The sequence below is a fragment of the Ptychodera flava genome, chromosome 7 (genome assembly GCF_041260155.1).
Source record: "Ptychodera flava strain L36383 chromosome 7, AS_Pfla_20210202, whole genome shotgun sequence".
In the NCBI taxonomy this organism is placed as follows: domain Eukaryota; kingdom Metazoa; phylum Hemichordata; class Enteropneusta; family Ptychoderidae; genus Ptychodera; species Ptychodera flava.
The window spans coordinates 46,279,851-46,304,966 of NC_091934.1; the positions used below are offsets into that span (position 1 = coordinate 46,279,851).

A 25,116-nucleotide genomic window follows, 5' to 3' on the forward strand; every position below is an offset into this window, starting at 1 on the left:
GCAAAGATTCTCCATGCAGCTGACGAACACTTGGCCCCCTGTTGCTCATGGAAACATTGGCAGTTAATAGGGCCCCTGTCATACTTGATGAATCAAACTTGACCCCCTAGGATTATGTTTATTTGTCCAGTTGTTCATTGTATACCATGTGACTACAGTGCCAGTAGAACGTTTGTATCAAACAACATTCCATCTTTCGATGCTCTCAGGCAAAAACTGTCCTATAATTTCTTCATTAGACCCCACAATAGTAAGAATTGTCTTCTGAACAAAATTTTCATTTCGCATGCAGTTGTCGTTTCAAAATACAACGAATCATATACAAAGTCGATGTATACTATGTAATCAGGAGTACTCCTTGATTCTTTCAGCTATTAAAGAGTTTAATTTGTTGTTTTAACTTCTTATGTTTCATCATTCATTTTATTCTTTTTGGTCTGGTGGCTCTGTTTGTTATCTGTAATGTGCTATTATTCCTCCTTGTCAGTGTTCTGTATTGTACTGCAATAAAATATGTATTTTTATATGGGATGTGTAGCTTTTGAACTAAATAAATAATAAAAAAAATTTAAAAATTACGTTTGACCCAGTTCTCTTAAGTCTTACCAGATTCTCAAGTATTTCAATTGCCTCCATTTCAGAAATCATTGCTTAAAATTTGTTTTATTCTGTTGAACTTCTTCAGAACTAAAAATTCCAGTTCACAACAAGCAATGTGAAAATTATGAGAAAAGTCTTTGTTACACATTTTAAGACATGTCTGATGTGTAGCTCTGTTTTTAAGTATTTCCAAGAACTTACATTGGATTTTTTGTGTGTGTTTTTTTTCAAAGGCTGATGATGAAGAAGATAGGGGACAGGCATCAGCTCCCGTGGATGAAAGCAGAATAACACTTGGTGTACCAACTACGTAAAAGAAATCCACACAATAGTTGAAGAATAAAGTTCAGATCAGTGTATATATATCCTTTATGTCATGAAATTTTTAACCATACTGAAAGTAAATAATAGTTCCAGGAAATTAGTTTCATGTAATTTCACAAGACTTCTGAAGGGATATGTGAAGTCCAGTACATTGGCAGAACATTACATTAATTCAAGATGTGATGCGAGAGGACTTCTTCAGAAGTGTCGTGATAAATGATCTGAACACAAACATTAATATCAGGATGATCAAGAAGTGACAGTTTAATAAAACTAAAAATATATAGTATCCAAATAAATTTGACTGTACATATTCATAACATTCTTCTTTCATGTAAAGACCATTAATGAATTGTCTCTGGAAGTGAAATTCATTTGCTGAATATTATGATTAAAGATTTGAGTTTTTCAGTCTTCTTTTATTTCAATATGGCTGACGTAAGGAAATTTCACATTCAACACTGCCGAAATTTGGAAATTCAAATTCAGTATAGATAATAGAAGGCAATTTCAGGTTCAATATGGCCAACATACAGAAATTTCAAATTCAGTATGGATAAAGTAAGAAAACTTCAAATTCAATATGGCTGACATATGAAAATTACAAATTCAATATTGCTGACATATGGAAATTCCAATATTGCTGACATATGGAAATTTCAAATTCAACATGGCTGACATATGAAAATTACAAATTTGATATTGCTGACATATGGAAATTTCAAATTCAATATGGCCAACATACAGCCATTTCAAATTCAATGTGGCTGACATATTGAAGTTAGACAGCGTTACACATATAATACAATCCACAGAAGTAGTAGACCATAGAGTTTGAAATATACTACATATTTACTATCCAAAGTCAACCATGCCAGTACTTTCAATTCTTGATACAATCATAAAGAAATGTTCACTTCAACATTATACTACTTGATTTAGTAGTTTAGTCTCAGTATTTATTAATATGATTCTGCCTTGAGTCACATGACATGTGCGGTGCAAAAGATGTTGGCATAACACTGCAATGTTACATAAAATTGTAGAACACCATACTTTATCAATACAAGCTATACCGCACCATTGAACCACTTCATAAAAATTCAGTCTCTCTAAAGATAACAAAATCAGCCAAGTTTCTTGAAACTTTGTATACATACTTGTGCTTGAAATGTATTTTATCCATCATGTTTGAATATCTTTACCATTTCATCCAGCATCAAGATTCATTTCAGTAAGATAATTTGGTAGACTACTACCTTTTACTTTATTTCAGGTGGTAAACATTCACTTTTGTAGATAGCAGTAATATCAAATGACAGTTTATGTGAATTTAAATTTCAGACTTGAATTTCAAGACAGTATTGAAGGCAATATCTTCAGACCATGTGCAATAATCAATTGGCACTTAAAAATGTAGAATTTGTACAGTAGGGTCCACAATCAAGTCCTGCCCAGCTCTAACAGTAAGAAAAAGTATAGAATTTGTATAGTAGGGTCCACGATCAAGTCCTGCCCAGCACTAACAGGAAGAAAAAGTATAGAATTTGTATAGCAGGGTCCACAATCAAGTCCTGCCCAGCACTAACAGGAAGAAACAGCTGGGCTATATTAACCTGTATTAGTACCTTCTTTGAATATATACGGGGAATCATACCTTTGAATTTCATATGTATAACCCTATTGTTGACATAGAAGTTTTTGTGCATGTGATTTATATCATAGGGAACAACTTCATGTAATCCGGCTGCAATCGATGTATGTCTGTTTCAGGGTTGAAAATTAAATAACACTCCAGACGCAGCGCAAGCAAGTTAAAAATTGAGATTTGTTATATTTGACTATATACTGACTTGTGATATCTACGCAAGGTCACATTAGCTGAAATTGAGTCTTTTTCAATGTGGTGCCTGTACTTACAGAACTATAACCAGGAATATGAAGCATTTAATTACACAGAAAAGAAATTGAGGCAAACATCACTGCCAAATTTATCTTTGTATGAAGTGTCATCCATTAAGTGTGCAATCACTCCTGGCTTCATCTTTAGAGAGAAATGTTGATATCGCCATGATGCATAATGAAAGTGAATTTCATTCTAATGAGTTCATTTCAGCATATACTATCATAGAAAAATCTCATAGACAGAGGTATTTTCATTCAGCCCCAGGGCAAAGTGGCTGACTGGAGATAGTTATAGAAATTCAAATTACATGGTGATCTCAATATATAGCATTATAAACTGTCTCAATAAAACTCACATGGTAACTTTATGGACAAAATTATCTGACAATTAAGTATGTTCTAACAGGGCAAAAAGTGGAATTAGTTTCCATATAAAAGAAAGAACAGATAAAGTTATTGAAGTTAATGATGCAGATTTTTAAATACGCTTTAAATTTATTCTGTAATCTTTTGACTGAATATTTAAAATCCTTAATATTGTTTTAAAATGTTACTAGTTGGATACAAAACCATTTATGCAGTACAGTTTGACAATCCAGTAGAGGCTCATTATCATATAAATAGCGTAATTGCCAAATTGACATATTGAGAAGATTTAATAGTCTTACAATGTTTGACATCATTTACTGTACTCAATCGAAATGCCTATTGGACATGGAAAAAAACATTCAACCTTACTGAATCTTGAAGAAAATTAACTCTTTGACTGAAATTTTTATTACAATTTAGTTCATTCCATTACTGTTACAAAGTGAGGCTTATTTGTTTATGGTATTGTAAAAACATTATCACGTTTAGAACATATTATTACAAATTTAAATCCTGGATGAATTACAAGGTTCTGAAAACCCATGGTGGTTGCTTTTTGAATGAAATCAGCATGTCTAGATCTAGGATTAAGTCACAAATAATTTATAGTCAGTTTGATATATGGTCAGGGCCTTTAAACTGTGATTAAGGTTTTTATCTCTTATTGTCAATCAATTGCAAAAAAGAAACTTGAAGTGTAATAATTTTTCTGATATGTTTTAGTATCTATCAAGCACCAAGTTAAACCTTCAACAACCCCTCCCATAGAATGTCTTTAAATGCATAAATTTGTCAGTTTTAGATTGTTTGCCAGACTGTATGCTATGTCCAATTATGAAAAGTTAGAAATCAAATCCTATTATTCTATGCAAATTATTTGTAATATTAAGAATATCAGTCTCTATAGTGTTAAAATATATAGTTGCTTATAAAGTATCAAACATTTTCAAAGATTCGTTGCAAGGTTTAGCTGCTTTAGTTTATTAGCTCTTTATATCACCAAGTGTAATTATTTGTTTTAAAAACTTAAAGAGTTGTGGGAACTTTCAGTATTAATGTTTTTGAGGCTGTTTTTATATCTTTCAGGAACTAAATATTAAATATCAGGTACTAGGTGCCATGTTACTTTAATAAGTATAATAGAAAAAATTTCTGAATTTTTGATATGGGAATCACATCAACACAAAAGAAAAAGACCACTGTGTGTCCAATCAATCCAAGAAATGGAGAGAAATATTACCTTTACTTTGCCGAGATTGATGTAAAAGTAGTTTGTTTTGTGATGCTTTCCTTAGTTATAGTTCAGTTGAAGTATGGGAATATCTCATGATAAAATTGAAGTACAGGAATCTCTGAAGTGTTTGAAATATTATTGAGTAGATTTCTTATTGATATGAGCAGAATGAGTCTTGTAATTATGTATACTTTATCTGAATCAAAACGCTAAATGCAGAGCCATTTCCAAGTAAGTGAGAATTATTACCATCATCAAAAGAAAACCCATTTTAGCTCCAGCATGTATTCTTAACAAATTACGCAATAACTGAATACAATTTCAGGGCTAAGAACAATAAAATTGATTACTGAATTTCCTGACCAGATTTCATGTCTCCGTGGCTTAAGATACTGAATATCATCTTAGTTTGTATTTCATGGACAATCAGAAGAATTTCAATCAGTTTTATGCAAATACAGAGGGTTATCTGTAATATTCTCTTTTTTCATTTAGCCTCAATTAACATGGACATAGTTGTGACAAATAAGTCCAAAATGATATGTAGGAAAATAAAAAATGTTGCCAATTTATATGAAAGTTGACAAACTTTCAGCAAAAATTGTGTTATGACCTGTTGACAGCTCGTTTGTGTCTCTGTGAAGTGCACATAATCCCTTGGGCATAGTTATATTTGAGGGTGCGTTGCTAGAAAAAGTTAGAAAAAGTAGTTTAATATTTTCTGTATACTTTAATTTTGTTACTTTTTACCCTATTCAGCAGTTGAAATTTGAATATTTCCATCACAGTTCAGATGTTCACATACCATAGCATACTTTCTCTTTGACTATTGCAGACATTATTGACAACAGGCTGTGTTCTTTATGCATTTGCAAGTTATAAATTTTACACTTTAAAAAATTTTGGCTTTAATTGCACCATTCTTCTTGAATTTAGAAATTTTGAATGTTACACAATATTGTACGTATTGCCTGACATATTTGGAATTCTTGATCTTGGTATTATTCATGATTGATTTAAATCATTCCCCATATAGCAAAAGCAAAAAAGGCATAGGTTATTTTGACAGAGTAGAACGATTACTTTCATCAGTATTTACACTTCTGATTTTACACACTGTCATGGCTGTATATTTTCTTGATACATAGATATCTATTGATACAATATTTACACTTTTCCTATGCTTTGTTTTATTCACTGTTTCACTGTAGCATTTTTGCGGTTTAACTGAATAAATTTATCGAAATTCAACACAGATGTAAGACAATTTACTTAGTCACGGCTTGCCAGTGGTACAAATGAAGTCATAGGTTGCAATTTCTGTGTATGTGTGTGTCCATGGTGTTAATCTGGTGACCATCAACAAAGTTCTTCCAATGGTTATGATCATGCTGCTGAGCAAGTGGCATTTTACTATAAGGTTGACACATTGTTCGGAAGATATTGACCTGGGCAGCTTTTGGTAAGCGTATTTTGCATAATTATGAAGAGCATCTCTAAAATTACATAACCACATTTAATAGACCTTTTCAAAATCAAGAAATGACCCAAACCATTGTTATCAAAGGTCATTCTGTACCTATTTACATGGAATTGGATTGAACAGGTTAAGGTCGACTGTGCCTTGAAAACGGAAGAAACTTTTGCTAAAACTTCCTCAATTAAATCTTCCACCACTCTCCTACAAAATCAAGACTAAAAATAAGGGATCATGGTGCAAAATTCGACACTGGACAAACAAATTACTTAACTTTCATTGATATTTGAAATTCAAAATTGCTGCCTTCCCTGTGTCAACTCTATAGACAATTTTTTTTTTTTTTCGAAAGACTAAGATGGTGAAAATCCTTACTTGAAGGGCCTTAAAATGACTAGCCATAAGTGGTAGATCAGGAAAGAATTGTGAAAATTTGAAATCTTGATATCTCTCCCCTAGTGCATTTTACCTTAGCTATGCATATACTTCAATTGGGGTGATTCTTAAAATGCTGAAATTTTTGATGGGCATAATATGCTCATTTGAATTTGTCTACTTACTTCATGAATTATTGTAATTAAATAGAATTAACATCACTCATTGGATCAGATAGATACATCAGTGAAACAAGGATAAGCTGAACACTTGTTATATCTACCTGTCTGACTTACAGATTGATTTATAGTGGGTGCCACATGTGGGCAGGATGCACTTACTATTTTCGAAACACCAGACATCACTTTTTTGTCTTTTGCCCAGAGGTCAATATATCTTTCTTTCATGAATTTGACTATGTTTGTGTACCGGTTATTTGCTGTCTGTTCTGTGCTGTTTTGTGTCTATGTTTACAACTATTGTATTAGGAATTCTGACCTAGTGTTATCGGATCATGGATTTTATGTATACTTTGATTGTGCTGACATTGTTGGCATCACATGCTAATTATATGTTCATTTACATATTTAACATGGCAGCATCTGCTTTGATTTAATGTCCGAGGTGATTTTACAAAAAATATTTTAATCATGCAAAGGGTTTTTTGGACATTGCATGCACATGGTTAATGTTTGTGTACATAATGAATTGATAAATTAGGAATCAGACCAAAGTTACTTCACTGAATTTCATCACACTTCAATGATAGGTTGATCATAGTCAAATATGGTATTGTTTTATTGATTTAACAAATGATTATTATTATTATTTTGAATGTGTAATGGGCATGATATGCCATATGGTTAACTCGTTCAGATAATTCTGATACATGGATCGTCCCACGATACCACAGGCGGCCCAGACGTATTGAGCTTTTCTCACTGTTTTTTCTATCCATTCCTCTCCTTTTTTCATGCTCTGACTGATCGGAGTAAATAAAATAAATGATTATATAACCTAGCCTAGCTTCTTGACTCTTTCCTTATTCATTTACATCTCTATCTTTTGCAATGTAGACCAACCCATAACATCCCTGATTAGTCCATTGATTAGCATAATTAGTTGTGTTGACTAATTAATTACAAGACGTGTATATGAGAGATAAACGTCCTTGTAATGGGATGTAAAAAAGAGACTAGGTTAGGTAATGTAATTATAATTATTTTATTTACTCCAATCAGTCAGAGTATGAAGAAAAGGAGAGGTACTGATACAGAAAACAGTGAAGAAAAACTACGTCTGTGACAATACCTTTGCAGGTTTGATCGTTGTACTTTACTTATTCTCCTTTGTGAATTGCTCATTTACGTTTTCATCAATTTTTACAAGAAGGTGCGGCTGTCTATCAGAGCAAGCTGTACTGAAATTGACTGAGCTAACCTTTAGTGGGCACTGTAGAATGATAGATACTACATAGATGGTGAAATTATCTTAAAGGTTAATGGGGTATAAAAATGTTTACTCTGTTAACAAACTATTGCCATCAGGATTTGACAAAAACATACAGTATTCAATCAAGTCATCCTGATCTTTAACCATTCATTGCAATTAGCGCAGATAAATAAATTGCTTCAGTTAATTCCATCAAATTTGGGTAGCTCTGTTATATTTAACTCAACAAAGGATGTCAACGGAACTCTCTTCTGAACCAGTCATAAAAGCTCAGAAAATATCAGATAGTGTGGAATCACATCATTGTTAACATAATTTAAAGGGCCTATGACATGTCCATACAACCAAACGTAAAATCACTCTTTGGGCCTTGAAGTTAGCTTACTGCCTTGCATCGCACATCGCCCCTTTGTCCAGATAAAAGGCAAGTAAAAGTTACGGGTGGGCGTGTAGGCCTACCCCTAGCCCAACTCGTTCGACTTTTTTCGGCTTTTCTAAGTTTAGCCGACGACTTATCTTAATACGGGCAAACAATCTTTCACACCTCGGCAAATCTCATTTCCGTAAGGTTGTGAAGCAAGGGCTTCCTTTGCTCAGAACGTAAACCCAGCGCGCAGCGTACGAAAGAACATTGTAAGCTTAGTTCCTAAATGTTTTAGTAAGCTTGCAGTGACATGGTCTTTCACGAGATCACCAACGGTCACATGTCGCGTACGGCCGATCGCCGCGCCGATCGAGTAAATTAAAATGACTTGTCAGGCTATGTGATTAGGTGTACTATGCTTTCATGCCAAATATGGGAAATAAACATTACAAGAAGGATGACATTTGATGTCACATCCTCATTCATCGGGGAACATTTGTGCGGCAGGAAGCTCCTCTGCAGGATTCGTTTGCTCTGAAAATGCACGGGAACATGGGTTGATTGCACCACTTGTCTCGTGCTCCAATGAAATTATAGTTACACAGTTACACTCAGTGTGACAGTTTTCGGACAGGGTAGTGAATTTCGCCCAAAGCCGTTTCATCAATGACGAGCACTACGAAATATTATTACCATACCTTTCGAGACATTATTGTGTTTATCGTCAAACTGTTAACATGACGGAAGTGGTATTAAGGGGATCAAGTTGCCAAATTTTTGACCCCGTGTTGAGTGCGTAGTAATCGGACTGCTATCGCAGTAATCGGACGTCGTATTTGGAATGTGATTAGGGGCTAAATATTGATATTTTGAAACTTCGAAACCCCAATGTTCATTTTCGATGTGTTAAAAAAACTGTATGTAAATATTTCGCGATAATTAGTTACGTTTAATCCATAGACGACTCAACCATATTTCAACGTGTTTGGGGATTGTCTACCGGACATAGGGGCTGTCTCTGTGTATTGCTTTCGGCACCTTTTATCGTACGGTCTTGCTAACTTCGCCAAATTTGTAGCGCCCGAAATAGCTACTACTAAAAAAACTATCAAAAACGGGAAAGCAGTATCACTTAATATGAGGTCACATGACTTGTAAAACGCTATCATTACGGAGCGAAGTAAGTACGACGAACAGCATGTTTGAATGTCCGAAAACTGAGCTCGTCCGAAAACTGTCGCACTGAGTGAGTGTAAGCTTATATTACTGTACTGCAGCTACAACATGCAATGCATTGAACCGAAATACTCACGCGCGGGACAGCTCCACTTTTTATAAAATTAAATCAACCATGAAAAGTTCAAACTAAGACTGATACTGTCGTATTTCATACAAAGAAATGAAACTTAGCCTCATGACATCGTACTTTCCAATCTTTCCTGAGCATTCTATTGCTTTATCCACTCGGGCTTAATCCTTCAGAGTCAGAATCCGACTCTGATTTGGAGCCACTCATCCCGGATGCCTGGGGTCGCCTATGCGCTTTCAAGCTAATTCCCCTCGAAATCACTTTCTGAATTCTAGTCAACACTGTCCTCGCTGGAAGCAACTCGACAAGTCCTCTGAAGCTGGACCCCCGGTGTGGCTTCCTTGCCAGTGTTTACTGGGCGTCTGTGAGCACTGTTTCTATAGCTGACTTTGTTTGTGGTCTAATTTATACAAGGACCGCTAAGTACACTTTCGTGACAATAGCGTGGTACAAATGACGTCAATTGTACCTGTTGGTCAATATGCAAATACCGCTGCCTGGCTCGGGTGCGAAGAGACCCCGATCATCAGGCATGAAAAAGGAGTCAAATTTCGCCCTTCGCGCACATCTTTCCGAACTGAAACAATATGCAATCCATAGACAGGTCCCCTGGCTGAGTTTTTGAAGGGAAAAAATAAAAACTTGAAATGATGTCATAGGCCCTTTAATGAAAGTTTTATCTAGTTGTTGACACATGTGTCGTATCCTTCCTGTAATATGAAAAGAAGACAAGAGAGGGAGCGAAAGGTGACTTTGAACTTTTATTAAGACATTAACATGTAAACAATAATAATTTATGTTCTTTAATTGTGCGATAAAGTTGAGTAAAACCATTTCATGAGATTGATCAAAACAAAATATTGTGATCTCTGTAATACTATTTCACCTATAGTTTTTCATTTGTCCATTACAAAGATATTGCTCTATCAAATCAAAATATATTTATGAAGTGAAGTTTATCTAACTTCAATGATCAAAAAATCAAAAAGTTAGAAAGTGTCATGTAATTCTTCCAACACGGTAAAATGTATATATACTGCTATTTTGAAATAAAAGCTATGCACAAATTACGCAAAAAGCCCCTTTTAGGAGAGAGTCCGCTCCTAATTAATCATTACATAAAAATCCTGAACCAATTTTGATTTTTTTGGACATTCTCTTGTAAATCCAAGTAATCATGGCAACACAATCAATTCATAACCTTAAATCATAGAAACGAAATAGGTAACTGGACTAGTTGAATCCTCAAAACTCACTTTTCTTACATATCAAACTTTAATAAGGTACTGGCCAAATATCAAGATGGAATTTGAAATTAAGTCAAATAAGAAATACAATGAATTATGTGACATACGGCAATTTGGTATGGCGTGATCCAACACAATAGATGTCCGATTTAAGCCATAAAACCAAATTATCGGGATAGGTTTAAGTACATTTTACGGACAAAAATGGGCAGATTGTCTGTTTTGTTTGAGGCTTTAAGTCGTAATAACAGTAATAGAACATTCTTGATACCCGACAAAGTATTTGGAAATGGTTCTTCGTACTTTATACCACAACAGTCTGTTGTAAGAGCTTTGTTCCCATATCTTACCTTCAAGTGTCACGATGTTTTTCGGTCTTCGTAGGTAAATATTTTGTGATACTTTTTTTATAGTGCTTTCCTTGCAATGTTACTACTATGAGAAAACCTTTCATTCTGTACGTTACCATACAATACCATACCGTTAGCTGTATTTCATTATTGTATTCAGAGTCTCCTCAATGAATCACGGAGTTCATTTTGCTATGTTGTTTATATTCCGATACCGTCTGTAGTTCTAGGATCGAATACGATTCAATACCAAATAAAGCCTGCGATGACATCTGACCATTTCAAATGACTGCAAAAAATCCTCGTAAGAAAGCAACCACTTCACTAAGGTGAAAAATATTTTCACACTCTACAAACAAGATAGGGACTTCGTTTTATGCTCTCTCTCTCTCTCTCTCTCTCTCTCTCTCTCTCTCAATGACTGCTATACTTGCCCGAAAATGTGAGCTGTTATTGAGTCTTCAATTTAAAAGCCTGCATTGGAGACCACGTGACGATACCACGATACATTAAAATGGCAAAGAAACGCGAAAACATCTGAGAAAAAAGATATACGTGAATATTTCCCCAGCTTTTGCTGACAAACTAAAAACCCTTTAAGATATTGAGCGCCTCGAAAATGAAAGACTTTTGCTCGAAACTTTCGACCATTCTCTTACGAAATCAAGAATAAACATCTAATCTGGGGCGTCGTACAAAGGTTGGTACTAGAGAAACAATTTACCCAAGATTTACTGATATTTGAAATTCAAAATGGCCGCCATTCCTATGTTAACTCTATGGCAGAAAATAAACTTTTCGATTTTCGAAAAAACTGAGACAGTCATTTTTTTTATTAATCAACAAGCTTTAAAATGGGCCCCTCAAATTGTGGATCAGATAAAAACTGTAAAAGATTGAGGGTCCGAAAATCTGTCCCCGAGTCCAATTCTACTTTTTGATAAAATGCAAATTTGGGATATCTATTTGTCAATTACGTTATAAAGTGCATTGTTTTTCTTTGCATGGCGTGCCTCGGAGTGAAAATATTACTTGAAACATTGTTTAAAAATAATAATTTGTGTTTTCTACTCATTGACAAGCTTTCGTCGCTATACTGTTGCAATTTAGCTATAGGTAATTATAAATCGATTCCTCAGCAATGTGACAAGAGTGATGAATGATACATACAATTTTAATAACGTGACAAATAATATTATATCTTCATGTACATTTATAAAACAGAAACTTCATTCCCATATATATATATATATATATATATATATATATATATATATATATATATATAGATATATATATATAGAATATATATATATATGTGTGTGTGTGTGTGTGTGTGAGTGTGTGTGTGGTATCAATAGAACGTTAGTAGTCGATCAATCAGTTATATATATATATATATATATATATATATATATATATATATATATATATATATATATATATATATATATATATATATATATATATATATATATACATCCCCGACACGTGTAAGGTAATTTTTCTTCACTAACTTTGACGAAAATTGTAATGTGCGTACGATTTCTATTTGCCTTGTTTTTGTAGCATCCACACTGGTCTTGTCTGTCATATAGCATAACGTTTGATTTGCATATTAGCGCTCCCAGGTGTTGGGGCTTGAATGCATTCCTTGAAAATGAAGTCCAGAACCCAGCATGGCATAAATATGTAGAGGTAAAGACTATTTTCAATCAGGTGTATGGGTTTGATAAATATTTTATATCCACAATAATATTCAAAAGTGATATAGCCGCGGATCGATGACACAATTCTACCCGTAGGCAAATCAAAGGATCAAAGGATCCATGTTTTAGCGGCATTACTGCAGGTAGTTGCCATACCACCCCTAGAATATTGTCCTTCATGAAGCCAAGATGTGTTCAATGAGGTAGGTCCATATTTGTCAATTTAATTGACTTAAAGACTTCTACAGGTATGCTCAGGGAGTGATATTTTTCAATTTTACATCGATTCCTACTGTCTGTAGGGATGTTTTAACAGCCCATTTCATTCTTACGATAAAACGGTGTCCTGTTCTTCAACCTGGATACCGACGTCTAAAGCGGGATTGACTGTGCCACCATTCAAATCAACACCTGGCACAACCAACTCACCAGAGTGATTGCGAATGCTACTAATGCGCACGCGCACAGTTTGCGTCTCATCTGACCTCACTATACGTTTCTTTTTGCAACAAAATAAAGCCCAGCAGGCAGAACGGAACTTGCCATCAAGGAAAGAATATATTATTGGGTTCATGCAACTGTTAACATAAGGGAGTAAAAGACCAACATTCTTAACCATCGGGTGCATGTGATAGGACGGAAAGTACCGCGAAACTAAATTGTAGGTACTCAGGAGTGCGTAACTGGCTGCGTATGCAATGAACACTGTGAATAGAATACGGGCTGTTTTCCAATGTACATGTTTGTATGCTTGGCTGGTTATTCTACCATTCATTTGTCGTGTACTTCTCCACACTCTATGGATAATTAGCGTATACGCCACTGCTGTGATGAGCACAGGCAAATAAAATAGAATGATATTCAGATAGATGGCCTTGAAATCTTTGAACCAGTCACCAAATGGCATAACCAATTTGCAGGCAAAGGCCGACTTTCCAGCGTAAGTTACACCACTTCCAACAGATTGATATATGGCCTGGAAAACCCAAACAAACGTCAAAAATTAGTTTAAACCTGTACGGTAACTGCTATTAGAATAAAAAACACTGATACAAAAGTTTGTCTGTTGAAGGAGATATATCTGAATCCGACAGATAGAAAACTACACAAATGATTGCGATATTTAAAAGAAGATTGTTTGTCTACATAATCTTTCTTTGGCCTAACAAAATGAAATCCTCTGAATTAAATGCCCCCGCAACAAATTCAAAATGCGTTCAAATGCCCCTTCTGTCTTGCTATAATTTAAAAATCCTCCTCCAAATAAAACTGACCTGATTTTTAAATGTACAGATTTTAAAGGTGTGTTTGTTTTTTTCCAGGCAGGGAGGGCGCTGTTTTGACAAATTTTCTCTTACAGGAGATAATTCATCTTGAACACGATTGGAACTAATTTGGAATAATTGGATTTTCATATTTTTTTAATTTCTCAAAAGTGTTAGGTGTTAGATAGTTGAATGTTGCAATAATACAAATTACTCATAAAAAACAAGTGTGTAATGTAAAAGGGAAAGCAGATGAGATTACATTTGTAGATAAATCGGTATTACTTTACCATCCAATTTTCCCAAAGTAGTTCCAATCGTGTTCTTGGAAAACTGAAAAACAGCGATCCCATAAAGCAGGATGACTTCCCTCACCTGTCAGGAAAACTTAACATGATCAACATAATTGTACAAAAAAAAAAGAGACATTAGGTTTACTTTTTGGCCAATTTTTCAGCACGTTTTGTTCTGTGTATCAACTGCAGTTTCTTGTTCTACTTCCCCTGGTATAACAAATATTTCGTCTGGCAAAATGCCCATATATAGTTTCAAAGACCGTGATCATTGTTATTAATGACAAATGAATTCTAGTCTAAACTTGAATTCGATTTTAAACAATAAAACGCTGACTGTACACATATGGCTGTGTTGCATTACATTTTACTATTGTCTGTCATCGAAAAATTGCCATGTGAGAGAGAGAGATATGTCGTCGGGACACATGAACAGAGTCAGAGATTCTCAGTCTTCAACGTTGACGTGTAGAAGTTACATATGGACAACGCTGATTACAGAAGATGCCGCTGAGAGGCTACACTGTCAATATTTCAGTGTTTTAGCAACAAAACATTCATTTATTGACGATTTGTATTCAATCAAAAAAACAACTGAGTACAATAAATCGTACTTTATAACTTTAATTTTTTCAGGGTGGCGAATACGTAAGCGCTAATGCCAGGCACAAACAGTGGTGACATGACAGTCTTGCTTCCGTTTCACTACATTCCCGTTTTCACGCGTGTGACACGGGTGTGTAAAGGCGTGTGGGCTGCAGGCTACAGCTTTGTGTTTCAGTGTCATTAAACTTCATTTAAATTGAAAATACCAGGTCGCAAGTATGTCCGAAATCAACATTCCCGAAAAACGACGCATCCCCCAGCAATCTATTTTGAATTTTGTAAACACGCAGACACGGCCAGTTTAACATATGAACGGAAACTGGTCTGCTAGAGAATATTTAAGTGCGGATTCTTCCCTTGGCTAAAAATGTTGACGCGTAATTTGGCACAGTTCTTTTACGAAATACATCCCAAACCCGGCGGTAACTTATTCAAGAAAAACCGACTGGAGAAAATTATTAAGTAGAGTAGGTATTTCGAAGTTCCCAACTACAAACTTGTGCTTGTACACTGATATTCGCTATCTTTTGTTATCAATTTTTTATGAGGGGTTATCCTGCTAAAACAACTCAGATAATTAAAAAACGGCGACGGACACAAAGATATTCAACCACTCAGTTCGATCTGAGATCATACAACCAGTATTGTCTTACACTTTGTTTTGAAATTTATTTATCATAAGCTTAAGTCCTGTTCTGAATTGGGAAAAAAGAAAAATCATAATGAACATGTTTATAGTCATGATAGTCATAGAGGAAAGATGCAAGATCAAAGTAATTGAAGTGTGATTTTTATAAACTTTGGCCAAAAATATTGAACTCGAAATGTTTTTGTTACTTTTCAATAGTTATTAGGTGTTTACTTTTATCACACACATTAACTATGATTGTTACAGCTTAGTTTGCGCAATGACCAGGATATATATTCAGCGCATGCGTAGAGATAATAATTGCTACTATTTAGTGTTGTTAAAAAAGTGTCTGTACTTTGAGCAAACTGAAGGTCAAAGATTATCAAACTAGTGTATTGAAAGAGTGTTGATTATTATTGCATTGGGATCCAAGTGAAAATGTTGAACTCCATCCCTGAACCTCAAGTTTAATACTTACTGACAGCAAGTGTTTGTTTACATATCCTGTTTTGGTCATTAATTTTTGTAACACTTAGATGACAACATTGGATAGAAATCTCATCATGAAACATAATAATTGCACGTTAGTTGTGAATGCCCGACGCGACGGCAGCACTCTTGTTTCGATCCGGAAGACTATTTTACATAAGTTTCGACATTTTCATCGTGATCGTGAACTCTGGTAACAAGATTGTAGCCGTTGAGATAACCCCTAGACTGCATCTGTCTTTGTTGTGTAAACACCACCCACTGGCACCAAACAATAACCCCTAGACTGCATCACAGAATTCAAGTCACCCCGTCTCTATGATCGAAATTTTCAAGCCCCCCTCCCATATATATAACCGCATATTTATTGGGGATGCCCGCAAAGTAAAAATAAGCATGTATTGGGCAGTTCTGATCGAAGATATTCGACACTACCTGTTATTAGCAGTTTGTAGAGCCATATTTAAACGCATCAGTGGACTTTTTGGATTTATCAGTCTTTGTCGATTTGAGTTAATCGAACTCTGGCCTGGTCAATGGCACTTGCTGAAGAGCACACAAAATGACGATCATGGGAGAATGTGCAAATTGTGAATTGCTGACTACATTTTGCCAAATTGTGAAAAACTGAGCACAATGACCTGCCAACAATTATTTTTTCAAAGATGCCAGACATATACGACTCAGATGCTGCTCAAAATTGGCAATACTGGCAGGTTAAAACTTTCCACAAAATAAACATTTTAATCTTTGAAATTTTTGGTGTAATAATGGCAAATTTGGTAAAAAATGATATTTTCATTTAGTCGCACATTTTTCACTGAAATCAGAGTCTTTACATGTTTTACTTTTGTGCTATTTTACGATGAGAATGTGAAAATTTAGAAAATCATGCACGGTGACCCTTTCTTTTTTTTATTAGCTCCGCTGTCAGCGACGCGGAGCTTATCAAATAGGTTGATTTTCCGTCGTCGTCCGTCGTCGTCCGTCGTCGTCGTCGTCCGTCGTCGTCCGTCGTCGTCCGTCAACAATTGCCTTCTCCTCTGAAACTGCAAGTCCAATTGCTGTAAAATTTTATATGCAGTTCACTTGGGGTGACCTTACTACAGTTTGTTCAAATCGTGGTGAAATTTGCATATTTGTATTTTTGGGGAATTTTTTGGTGTTTTTGGTAAAAAATCTTCTTCTCTGAAACCGCTTGTCCGATTGCTTTGAAATTTGATATGCAGTTTACTTAGGGTGACTTCAGTCAGATTAGTTCAAATCGTGTTGAAATTTGCATATTTGTATTTTTAAGGCAATTTTTGTCACTTTTGGTAAAAAAATCTTTAAAAATCTTCTTCTTCAAAACTGCCGGTCAGATAGCTTTGACATTTGGTACATATGTCCCTAGGGATGATCTATTTCGGTTTGTTCAAATTGTGCAGAAATATGCAAATTTGCATTTTTAAGGCAATTTTTGGCATTTTTGGTCAAAAATGTATTTCTCAAAAGTACTGGTCTGATAGTTTTTGCAATTCAGTATACAGGTTTCTATAGGTGAACTAAGTAATATGTATTTGATTTCTTTTGAAATCTGTAATTTTGTATTTTGGGGGCATTTTTGCCTTTTTTGGTCAAAAAATGTGTATTTCCAAAACTACTCATCTGATATCTTTGCAATTTTGTATACACGTTCCTACAGATCACCTTAATGATATTTATCAAAATTATGATGTTATCTGCAATTTTGTAATTTTGGGCAATTTTTGCCATTTTTGTTCAAAAAATGTTTTTCTCAAAAACTACTGTGAAATTTGATATACTGGTTTCTACAGATGAGCTAAGTAATATATATTGAATTTCTGATGAAACCTGTAATTTTGTATTTTTGGGGCAATTTTAGCCATTTTTTGGTGAAAAAATGTGTTTCTCAAAAGGTACTCATCTGATAGCTTTGAAATTAGGTATACAGGTTTCTATAGATGAACTAAATGATATTTATTGAAATTATGATGAAATCTGCAATTTTGAATTTTTGGGGCAATTTTAGCCATTTTTGGTCAAACATATGTTTCTCAAAAAGTACTGGTTTAACAGCTTTGAAATTTGGTATACAGGTTTCTATAGATGAACTAAATTTGATCTTTTGAAATTATGATGAAATCTGCAATTTTTTTTTTTGGGGGGGGGGGGCAATTGTTGCCATTTTTGGTCAGAAAATTTTATTCTCAAAAAACTACTCATCAGATAGCTTTGGTTGACATGTTCTTAGGGATGATCCGATGTGATATATTCAAAGTATGATGAAATCTTCAATTGTGTATTTTTGCAGCTATTTTAGCCACTTTTTTCTGACCACTGCATTGAGCAATCAAGATTTCCACCTTCTTCATCAACATGTGTCAAAAATAGTTATTCTCTACATAAACACAGCGGAGCTATATCGCCGCTAGGTCGCTTGTTATTTGATTATTCTCATATACTAGAATTCAAAAATTTCCGATACTTTCAAGTCTCCCTGTCTTCCATATCATGTGTCGCTCTCTTGCCTTATATTGTTTACAAGTATATTTCACTGTCATGAGCGTCATTTGACCCAAACTTTTCTTCAACTACATCAGAGTCAGAGCTATCTCTGGTACCACCGGTATGCAGTTACAGTAACACTGCAGTAACAGAGCAGCTGTATTAACTTTGATGATTTTGACAATGTCTTTGTTCAGTTTATGCAACTGCGTTAATGTTCTACTCCCTAGAGCATGTTTAACTATCCATTATCCAGTTTGCCAATACAGCCTGTGTATGTGTACTGTGCATCTGTATCATCGACAATTAAATGACTTTCAGTCTGGACTCTAATTCAATTATCACCCTATACATATTTATATATACAGGATTTGATGTTTCAGCATGCTGTAGGGAAATAGCAAGGAACTGTAGTTGATATATTGCATTGGAATAGTGAAAAAAAATTTTAACATTTGCAACTTCTGTTCCGTTACTAGGCCCACGTTTTTGGGTTTTTTTTTACAAAAAATCATACAAATTTAGATTTTGTCAAGATAAAAGTCATAAAATGTGACAAAATGGTGCTAGATCTTTTTAATTATTACTAACGTTAGGACAATTGGATGACATTAAAATATTATTCATTCATTGGATTACCTACCAAACCTTGGAATCAGAAAATGTGAAAAGTAAAAGGGAACAGAAAAATTTTCAGCCCCCTCACCGTTTTTTGTAAACGCAGCCTTACAGTTTATAATTTCTTTCTGTTTTCACACGATCTGCAATCCCAACCATATTCTAAATTCACAAAACTGACGCTTAATATTTCAACTTAGTACTGGTATAATAAAATTCGCAGAACATGGTGCGCCGATGCGTTGGACTTCTTGGCTACAATGTGTGACGCATGGTTCTTTTACGCAAATAATTGATTTTCTTAGTTCCCTATAAGGCAGTGTGATCCAAATAAGTATAGACAGATTTGTCTGATTTTTCACCTTTGGACGGTAAATGAATATACATGCGTAGGAAAGAGAGTGTCTCGGATTACCGGTAAAAAGCCTTTAAGGGGAGATATGTTGACAAACATTAACAAAGGTCGATAATTTATGCAAAAATCGTCAAGTTGAGGTTTTGAAGGCTCATCGCGCGAAAACAAAAGCGAATTTCAAAAATCTAAGACAACAATTTTTGCCCTATGTACCCAGCTATTGATTGCCGTAAACAGATCACCGAGGTCGATTGGAGATTGAACCCACACTTTTTATGTAAAAACCTTGTAAAGACACGCATTCTTTAGTAAAGTAACCGTATGCGCATTATTCTTGAAAAACAAATTTTCTGATAAAAAAGTACTACATGTCGGGTGTGTGACGTCTTCTTCTATGTGAAAATGCGCATTAAAAATACGAGTCGCATCCTTAATTATAATTGCATATTCGATTTAGTCATTATAGTAACTCAAGGTGAAAGTTAAACCACACTAACAACTCTAGGAGCAATCAGCAGGCAATAATTTACATAATATTTAATCATTTCCGAAAACAACAAATATTTTTAGAAATATCTACCCTTACACTTTCAGATTGTCACGAATGCAATTAAGCGTATGTCTGGATTGTATGCAGATTAGCTGACACTTTGGTATTTATTTACCATCAACTTTGTGTTGTTTGTCACTGTTTTCAATTCGTAAAGTCGTCTTACGCAAATTGTTTTCACGGCTTACGTAAAATACGTGTATATCAACCTTTTTACCGGACAAAGCGATTAAAATAAGTTAAAAGTGGACTTTCCATCACGGTTCGTGGATAGAACAAGGTACGACAGTCGACACACAAAAAATTAATCAAATGTTACAGCTTTCAATGGACAAACCAACACATATTTTGTATCAGTCAGAGACCGTTTCGTTACGAGTCCCCCTTTATGTCCCCAAATCCATCCATATGCCCCTAAATATATACCCTTGATATTTTCACAGCCCCGTCAGCTCTCCCGCCCCTCCAGAGGTGTTTGTCAATGCCGTCTAAAAGGATAGTGAAATTATGACAGAGAAAGAATATTCTGTCTATCTACTCCTACCCTGAACATGAATCCGGTGGGTATTGCTGCGATGATGGCGATGACCCATAACACCATGATGACAACCTTAGTTCGTCTGACGCTGAAGCTGAGCTTGAATTTCATCGGATAACATATGGCAAAATATCTGTCTATTGCTATGGCAACCATGGTGGAGATAGTTATGTTGAACCCGACGAATCGAAGATAGCGTAAGATGATGCAGGACCAATCTGATTTCCATAGCAACGGCCATGTCTCCTTGAAAAATTCGGTCACGTGAAAGGCAACAACAATTAGTGCAAGAATATCACCTGAAATGGAGAAAAATAAAAAAAACTGTCTTTTAACAATGTCAATGCTCAATTTTCAAATTCGTTCTCAGCAAATGAACATATAATAGTTTATTTAGTCAGCGTTTGATTTGTTGATTTTATCACAGATTTAGAATCGATTGCTAGTGTACGTGTGGAACAGTTCGAAAGTCTGCTGTACACGAAAATTGCAATTTTATGTCGCACTGGGAAAATGAAAGTGAATCGTGGTGTAGAGCAAATATTTAACACCTAACCGATGACGTGGAGATACATCTGTGTGTTTATTAATATATATATATATAATATATATATATATATATATATATATATATATATATATATATATATATATATATATATATATATATATATATATACACAATAACACAAATTACTTCAAGTACAAGGTAATTATATGTGTTAATTGAGTTTCATGCATTCTGCAATCATCAGACAGAAGACTTCTGTCCTCTGTCTTTAGGATTGCAGGATGCATGTAACATATATCATTACTTTGTACTTAAAGTAATTTGTGTTTTATTTATAATGCTCTGCTCAGCATCGAGCACCGATATATAAATTACAACATGAGAGTTAAGGGACACCCTAGTACTTTCGTAACGATCATGATGATGATGATGCTGATATGACATATTCTAAACACATGACCTTTTCTGTCTATTTTACTTTTTGAGGAAAGGCTCCAATAAGCTCCTAAGTAAATATTCCAATTTGTCAAATATCTGATCAATTCATAGCTAAATATGTATGACATAATTGGCATCGCTAAGTTAAAGAAATAAGAATGGAAATTGTAGAGAACGTCAACAGCCATTGTAGTTATTGAAGTCGTTTGATGCCAATTTGCCTTCGAGGTGTCACTGTTTCCTTATTTGCTTGTCGGAAGAAGGAACTAAGAATCAGATAGCATCACCCGAGGTCTTATAAAATGCATTGAATTATCTTGACCGAACGCAGTACAAATGTCAGTCTCCTGCAGAAATACAAAATTAAGGCTGTGTTCAAAAGAATCAAAATAATGCGGCATAGAAAGGGACGCCAGACTGTCTTTCTTACTTATAGAACCTAAATAAGATGATTTTCTGACGTGTCATGTAGACCATTGTGTTTCCAGGGCAAGAATTCAGATTCAGATTCAGAAATTATGCGTTTAAAAACAAGGTGGCTAACTCTAGCAGTGAAGTTCACGAACCTGATGTCGTATTGAAGTTCGGAACGCCTGGAAATTAGCAAGTGTGGATATTTTGAGGTAATTACTTACATAAAGATCGTGTATTAGAAAATATGGAAATCCTTTCAGAATTTTATGCTGTATTATGCTTTATATACATAACCTGCGCAATACGACATCCATTTAACGAATGTTAAACAAATTGAGTTCTAAAACCACCTATTCTTATCATAGAAATTTGCAAGATTAGGACTCCCTTTGAACGCAGTGACGATAAATAAGTGCAGGAAATGTCGAATTTCCGAATATCATCGCCTTATATTGGCTTCACGCTCTCTTTTTTACGTTAAATCGTTTTTTTCAGAAGATGTTTTTGCTACTGAAAGAGCAGTTGCCGTATGCATTATATACATATATTTTATATATAGATATATTAGATGGCGCCGATATAATGTGCCTGCCAAACTTCTGCCATTCCTTATTAATTCTAGATTTATATATTGATGATGAACGCCTGACATCACTACTTAGTATTCTATCTCATACAGGGCTTCTTTATCCATTAACCCGACGTATTGACTTTCAATTCTATTTACTCCTCCTGTCATAGCTTCTCATCTTTCGCTGCAACAATTATGCAGCATAGAGTTTAATGCAGGACTGCGGTGCAACGTTAACAATAAGAATGAGAGCAAAGCAACTATATTTGATATCTATTCCTCGAGTTTCATGCTTTAATATGCGTTCATCGGACGCGTGACAAACGAATCTATCAATTTAATGATCAGGTGAATGCGTGAAACTCGAGCCCGATACAGACGCAGAGCTAGATAAATTACTGTTTTTACAAGTTTAAACCAGTTTGCATTCCCACGACAAATTTGTTTCCTATAGTCAGCAAAGGCTGCATACACTCGTCGGGTGGTTGTATCAGACTGATGAATTCAAGGCGCGAACTTGCATATGTATCTTGAAAAATGGATGCTTGTTCTTAAACAAAGGGGCCCGTATTGTTGAGGATACATATCCTAAGATGCCAGAGGCAATATCAAAAGTTATTTATGGCGATTTTTCCTGAAATACCACCGATATCATAAGATATTTTTTGTATGATGTCCGTATAATTATTTTATGATTTGGATGTATAATTATTTATTGAAAACATCAAAGGATATACGTTGTTCACTTTCGGATACATTTTGAAACATTTATCACTTGAAGAAAATCACTGGGGGGAGGAGGGTATGCTCGTCTGTCAACATCTTAATGAGTGCTACTGGATCAGACTCCTAAGTCCAATACAGAGTGTTAACAGTCGTGCAACTGCAACTGTATCGGCGCCCATCGCACAGCATGAAATGTATTAGCCCTGCGTACAGGTATGTGTGTTCCCGGCGTTATACAATGTACGGCCTCCACCACAGCCCTGCAACGTTAACGGTCTATGGAGATAACTGGGGTCTCTGGCGTCCGGATCGAAACGAAAATTATGCTCTATCGGGGCAAAATCCTTTCCCTGCCTATCTTTACCTCCTAACCGACCCCACAAAAGATGCGATTAACTTCTCCTAACGTCCAAAACCGCTCGTTTTCTGAAACATAACGTACTCGACAAGTTATTTACCAATGGAGATCGCCATTTTGAATCTCGCTGCAGAGACCCCAGTTATCTCCATAGACCGTTGCAGGGCTGTGGTGGAGGCCGTATAACGCTGGGAACACACAGACCTGTACGCAGGGCTAGAAATGTATAAATCTTTTCCGGGTTATCCCACAATGCATTGCTATGGCTACATCAAACACAGTATATACACTCAAAACAACAAAAACATACCTATGTTGCGTTGTACAACGGATTGTCATGTAATAATTACACAAATTTGCAGTGCCAAATAATGCCCAGTGTATATTCTATCCATCTGTAACACGATTGGAATAAGAATGTGATAAATAAATAACCCCCAAAGTTGGAATTATCTCACGTCTTCGACATTTCGTTCCAAAGTTTATCCTACTTCAACTCTACAATGCCTTCATTCTACCACACTTAACGTACTGCTTAGAAATATGGGGAAATACTTACACCACTTTCCTTGAACCTATTTACCGCCTACAAAAAAAAAATTGTCCGTTTGATTACTTTTTCTGATTTTCATGGCCACTCAAATCCCCTCTTTCGTCAACTAAACATCCTTCATATTTTTAAATTAAGTAATTACTGTTCTTGCCTTTTTGTTTTTGATTTCAAAAATAACGGTTTTCCAATCACTATTAACAATTGTTTTGAACCCTCTCGCCATGGGTACTCCACACGATCAGTAGAGCATAGCAATTATTGTATTCCTAAAACAAGGCTTACAGTCACACACAAACATTAAGTATGCAGCAATTAAACATTGGAATTCTCTACCTTCTTCATTTAAGCAAATAACGTGTAGACAAAGGTTCAAAGTAGAATTAAGAAACTACCTAATGAACATATAACAATATGTATCTTTTTTCTTGAGTTGTTTATGTATCTAATGTATTTTATTTCCTCTTAATCTCCGATATGTATTTTGTCTTACTTGAGCCCTTTATGGCATCATCGTTTGCAGTTTTTAGCTGAGTAGTGGGCCATGGACTCGACTAGTCCTTATGGACTATTTCTATGGTCCAAACAAGATAAAGTCATACTTTCACAGTGACTGTAATATTTTTCTTGTAATTGTCCGTTTATCTGGTTGAATAAACAATTCATTCATTCAAAATTTGGGATAATTGGATGGTGAAGTAATGTCTATTAAATCTGCAACTGTAAGCTCATTTGCTTTTCTTTTAAGTTACACCCTTGTTTTTATGATTAATTTATGATATTGCAACATTTATCTGTAGCGTACCTAAAAGGTTTGAGGAATTTGAAAAATATGAAAATCCAATTATCCCAAATTAGTTCCAATCGTGTTCAGTGACGAAAATATATATCAGGGAGTTATCTGCTATATTTCTATGCGTAACGTACGCGTCTTATAGCTTGGTGCGCACTGCATCATGTAGCCGGTAAAAGAACTATAC

At 35.0% G+C, this 25,116-nt stretch overlaps 2 protein-coding genes across 3 annotated transcripts in view; one reads left to right on the plus strand and one right to left on the minus strand.

Moving 5' to 3' along the window:
• The window catches only part of LOC139137711 (anoctamin-7-like), a 74,532-nt gene extending 68,849 nt beyond the window's left edge, over nt 1-5,683 (plus strand). For both annotated transcript variants that reach the window (XM_070705953.1, XM_070705954.1), the window contains exon 20: nt 834-5,683. In XM_070705953.1, coding sequence (XP_070562054.1) covers nt 834-914 — 81 coding nt within the window. In that variant the 3' untranslated portion in view covers nt 915-5,683. The remainder of the gene's footprint in view (nt 1-833) is intronic.
• A 6,812-nt stretch (nt 5,684-12,495) lies between these two features.
• Nucleotides 12,496-25,116, minus strand: part of LOC139136258 (nociceptin receptor-like) — a 31,049-nt gene continuing 18,428 nt past the window's right edge. The window contains exons 2-3 of the mRNA XM_070703985.1: nt 20,575-20,867; nt 12,496-13,691 (exon numbers count right to left, since the gene is read on the minus strand). Coding sequence (XP_070560086.1) covers nt 13,044-13,691; nt 20,575-20,867 — 941 coding nt within the window. The 3' untranslated portion in view covers nt 12,496-13,043. The remainder of the gene's footprint in view (nt 13,692-20,574; nt 20,868-25,116) is intronic.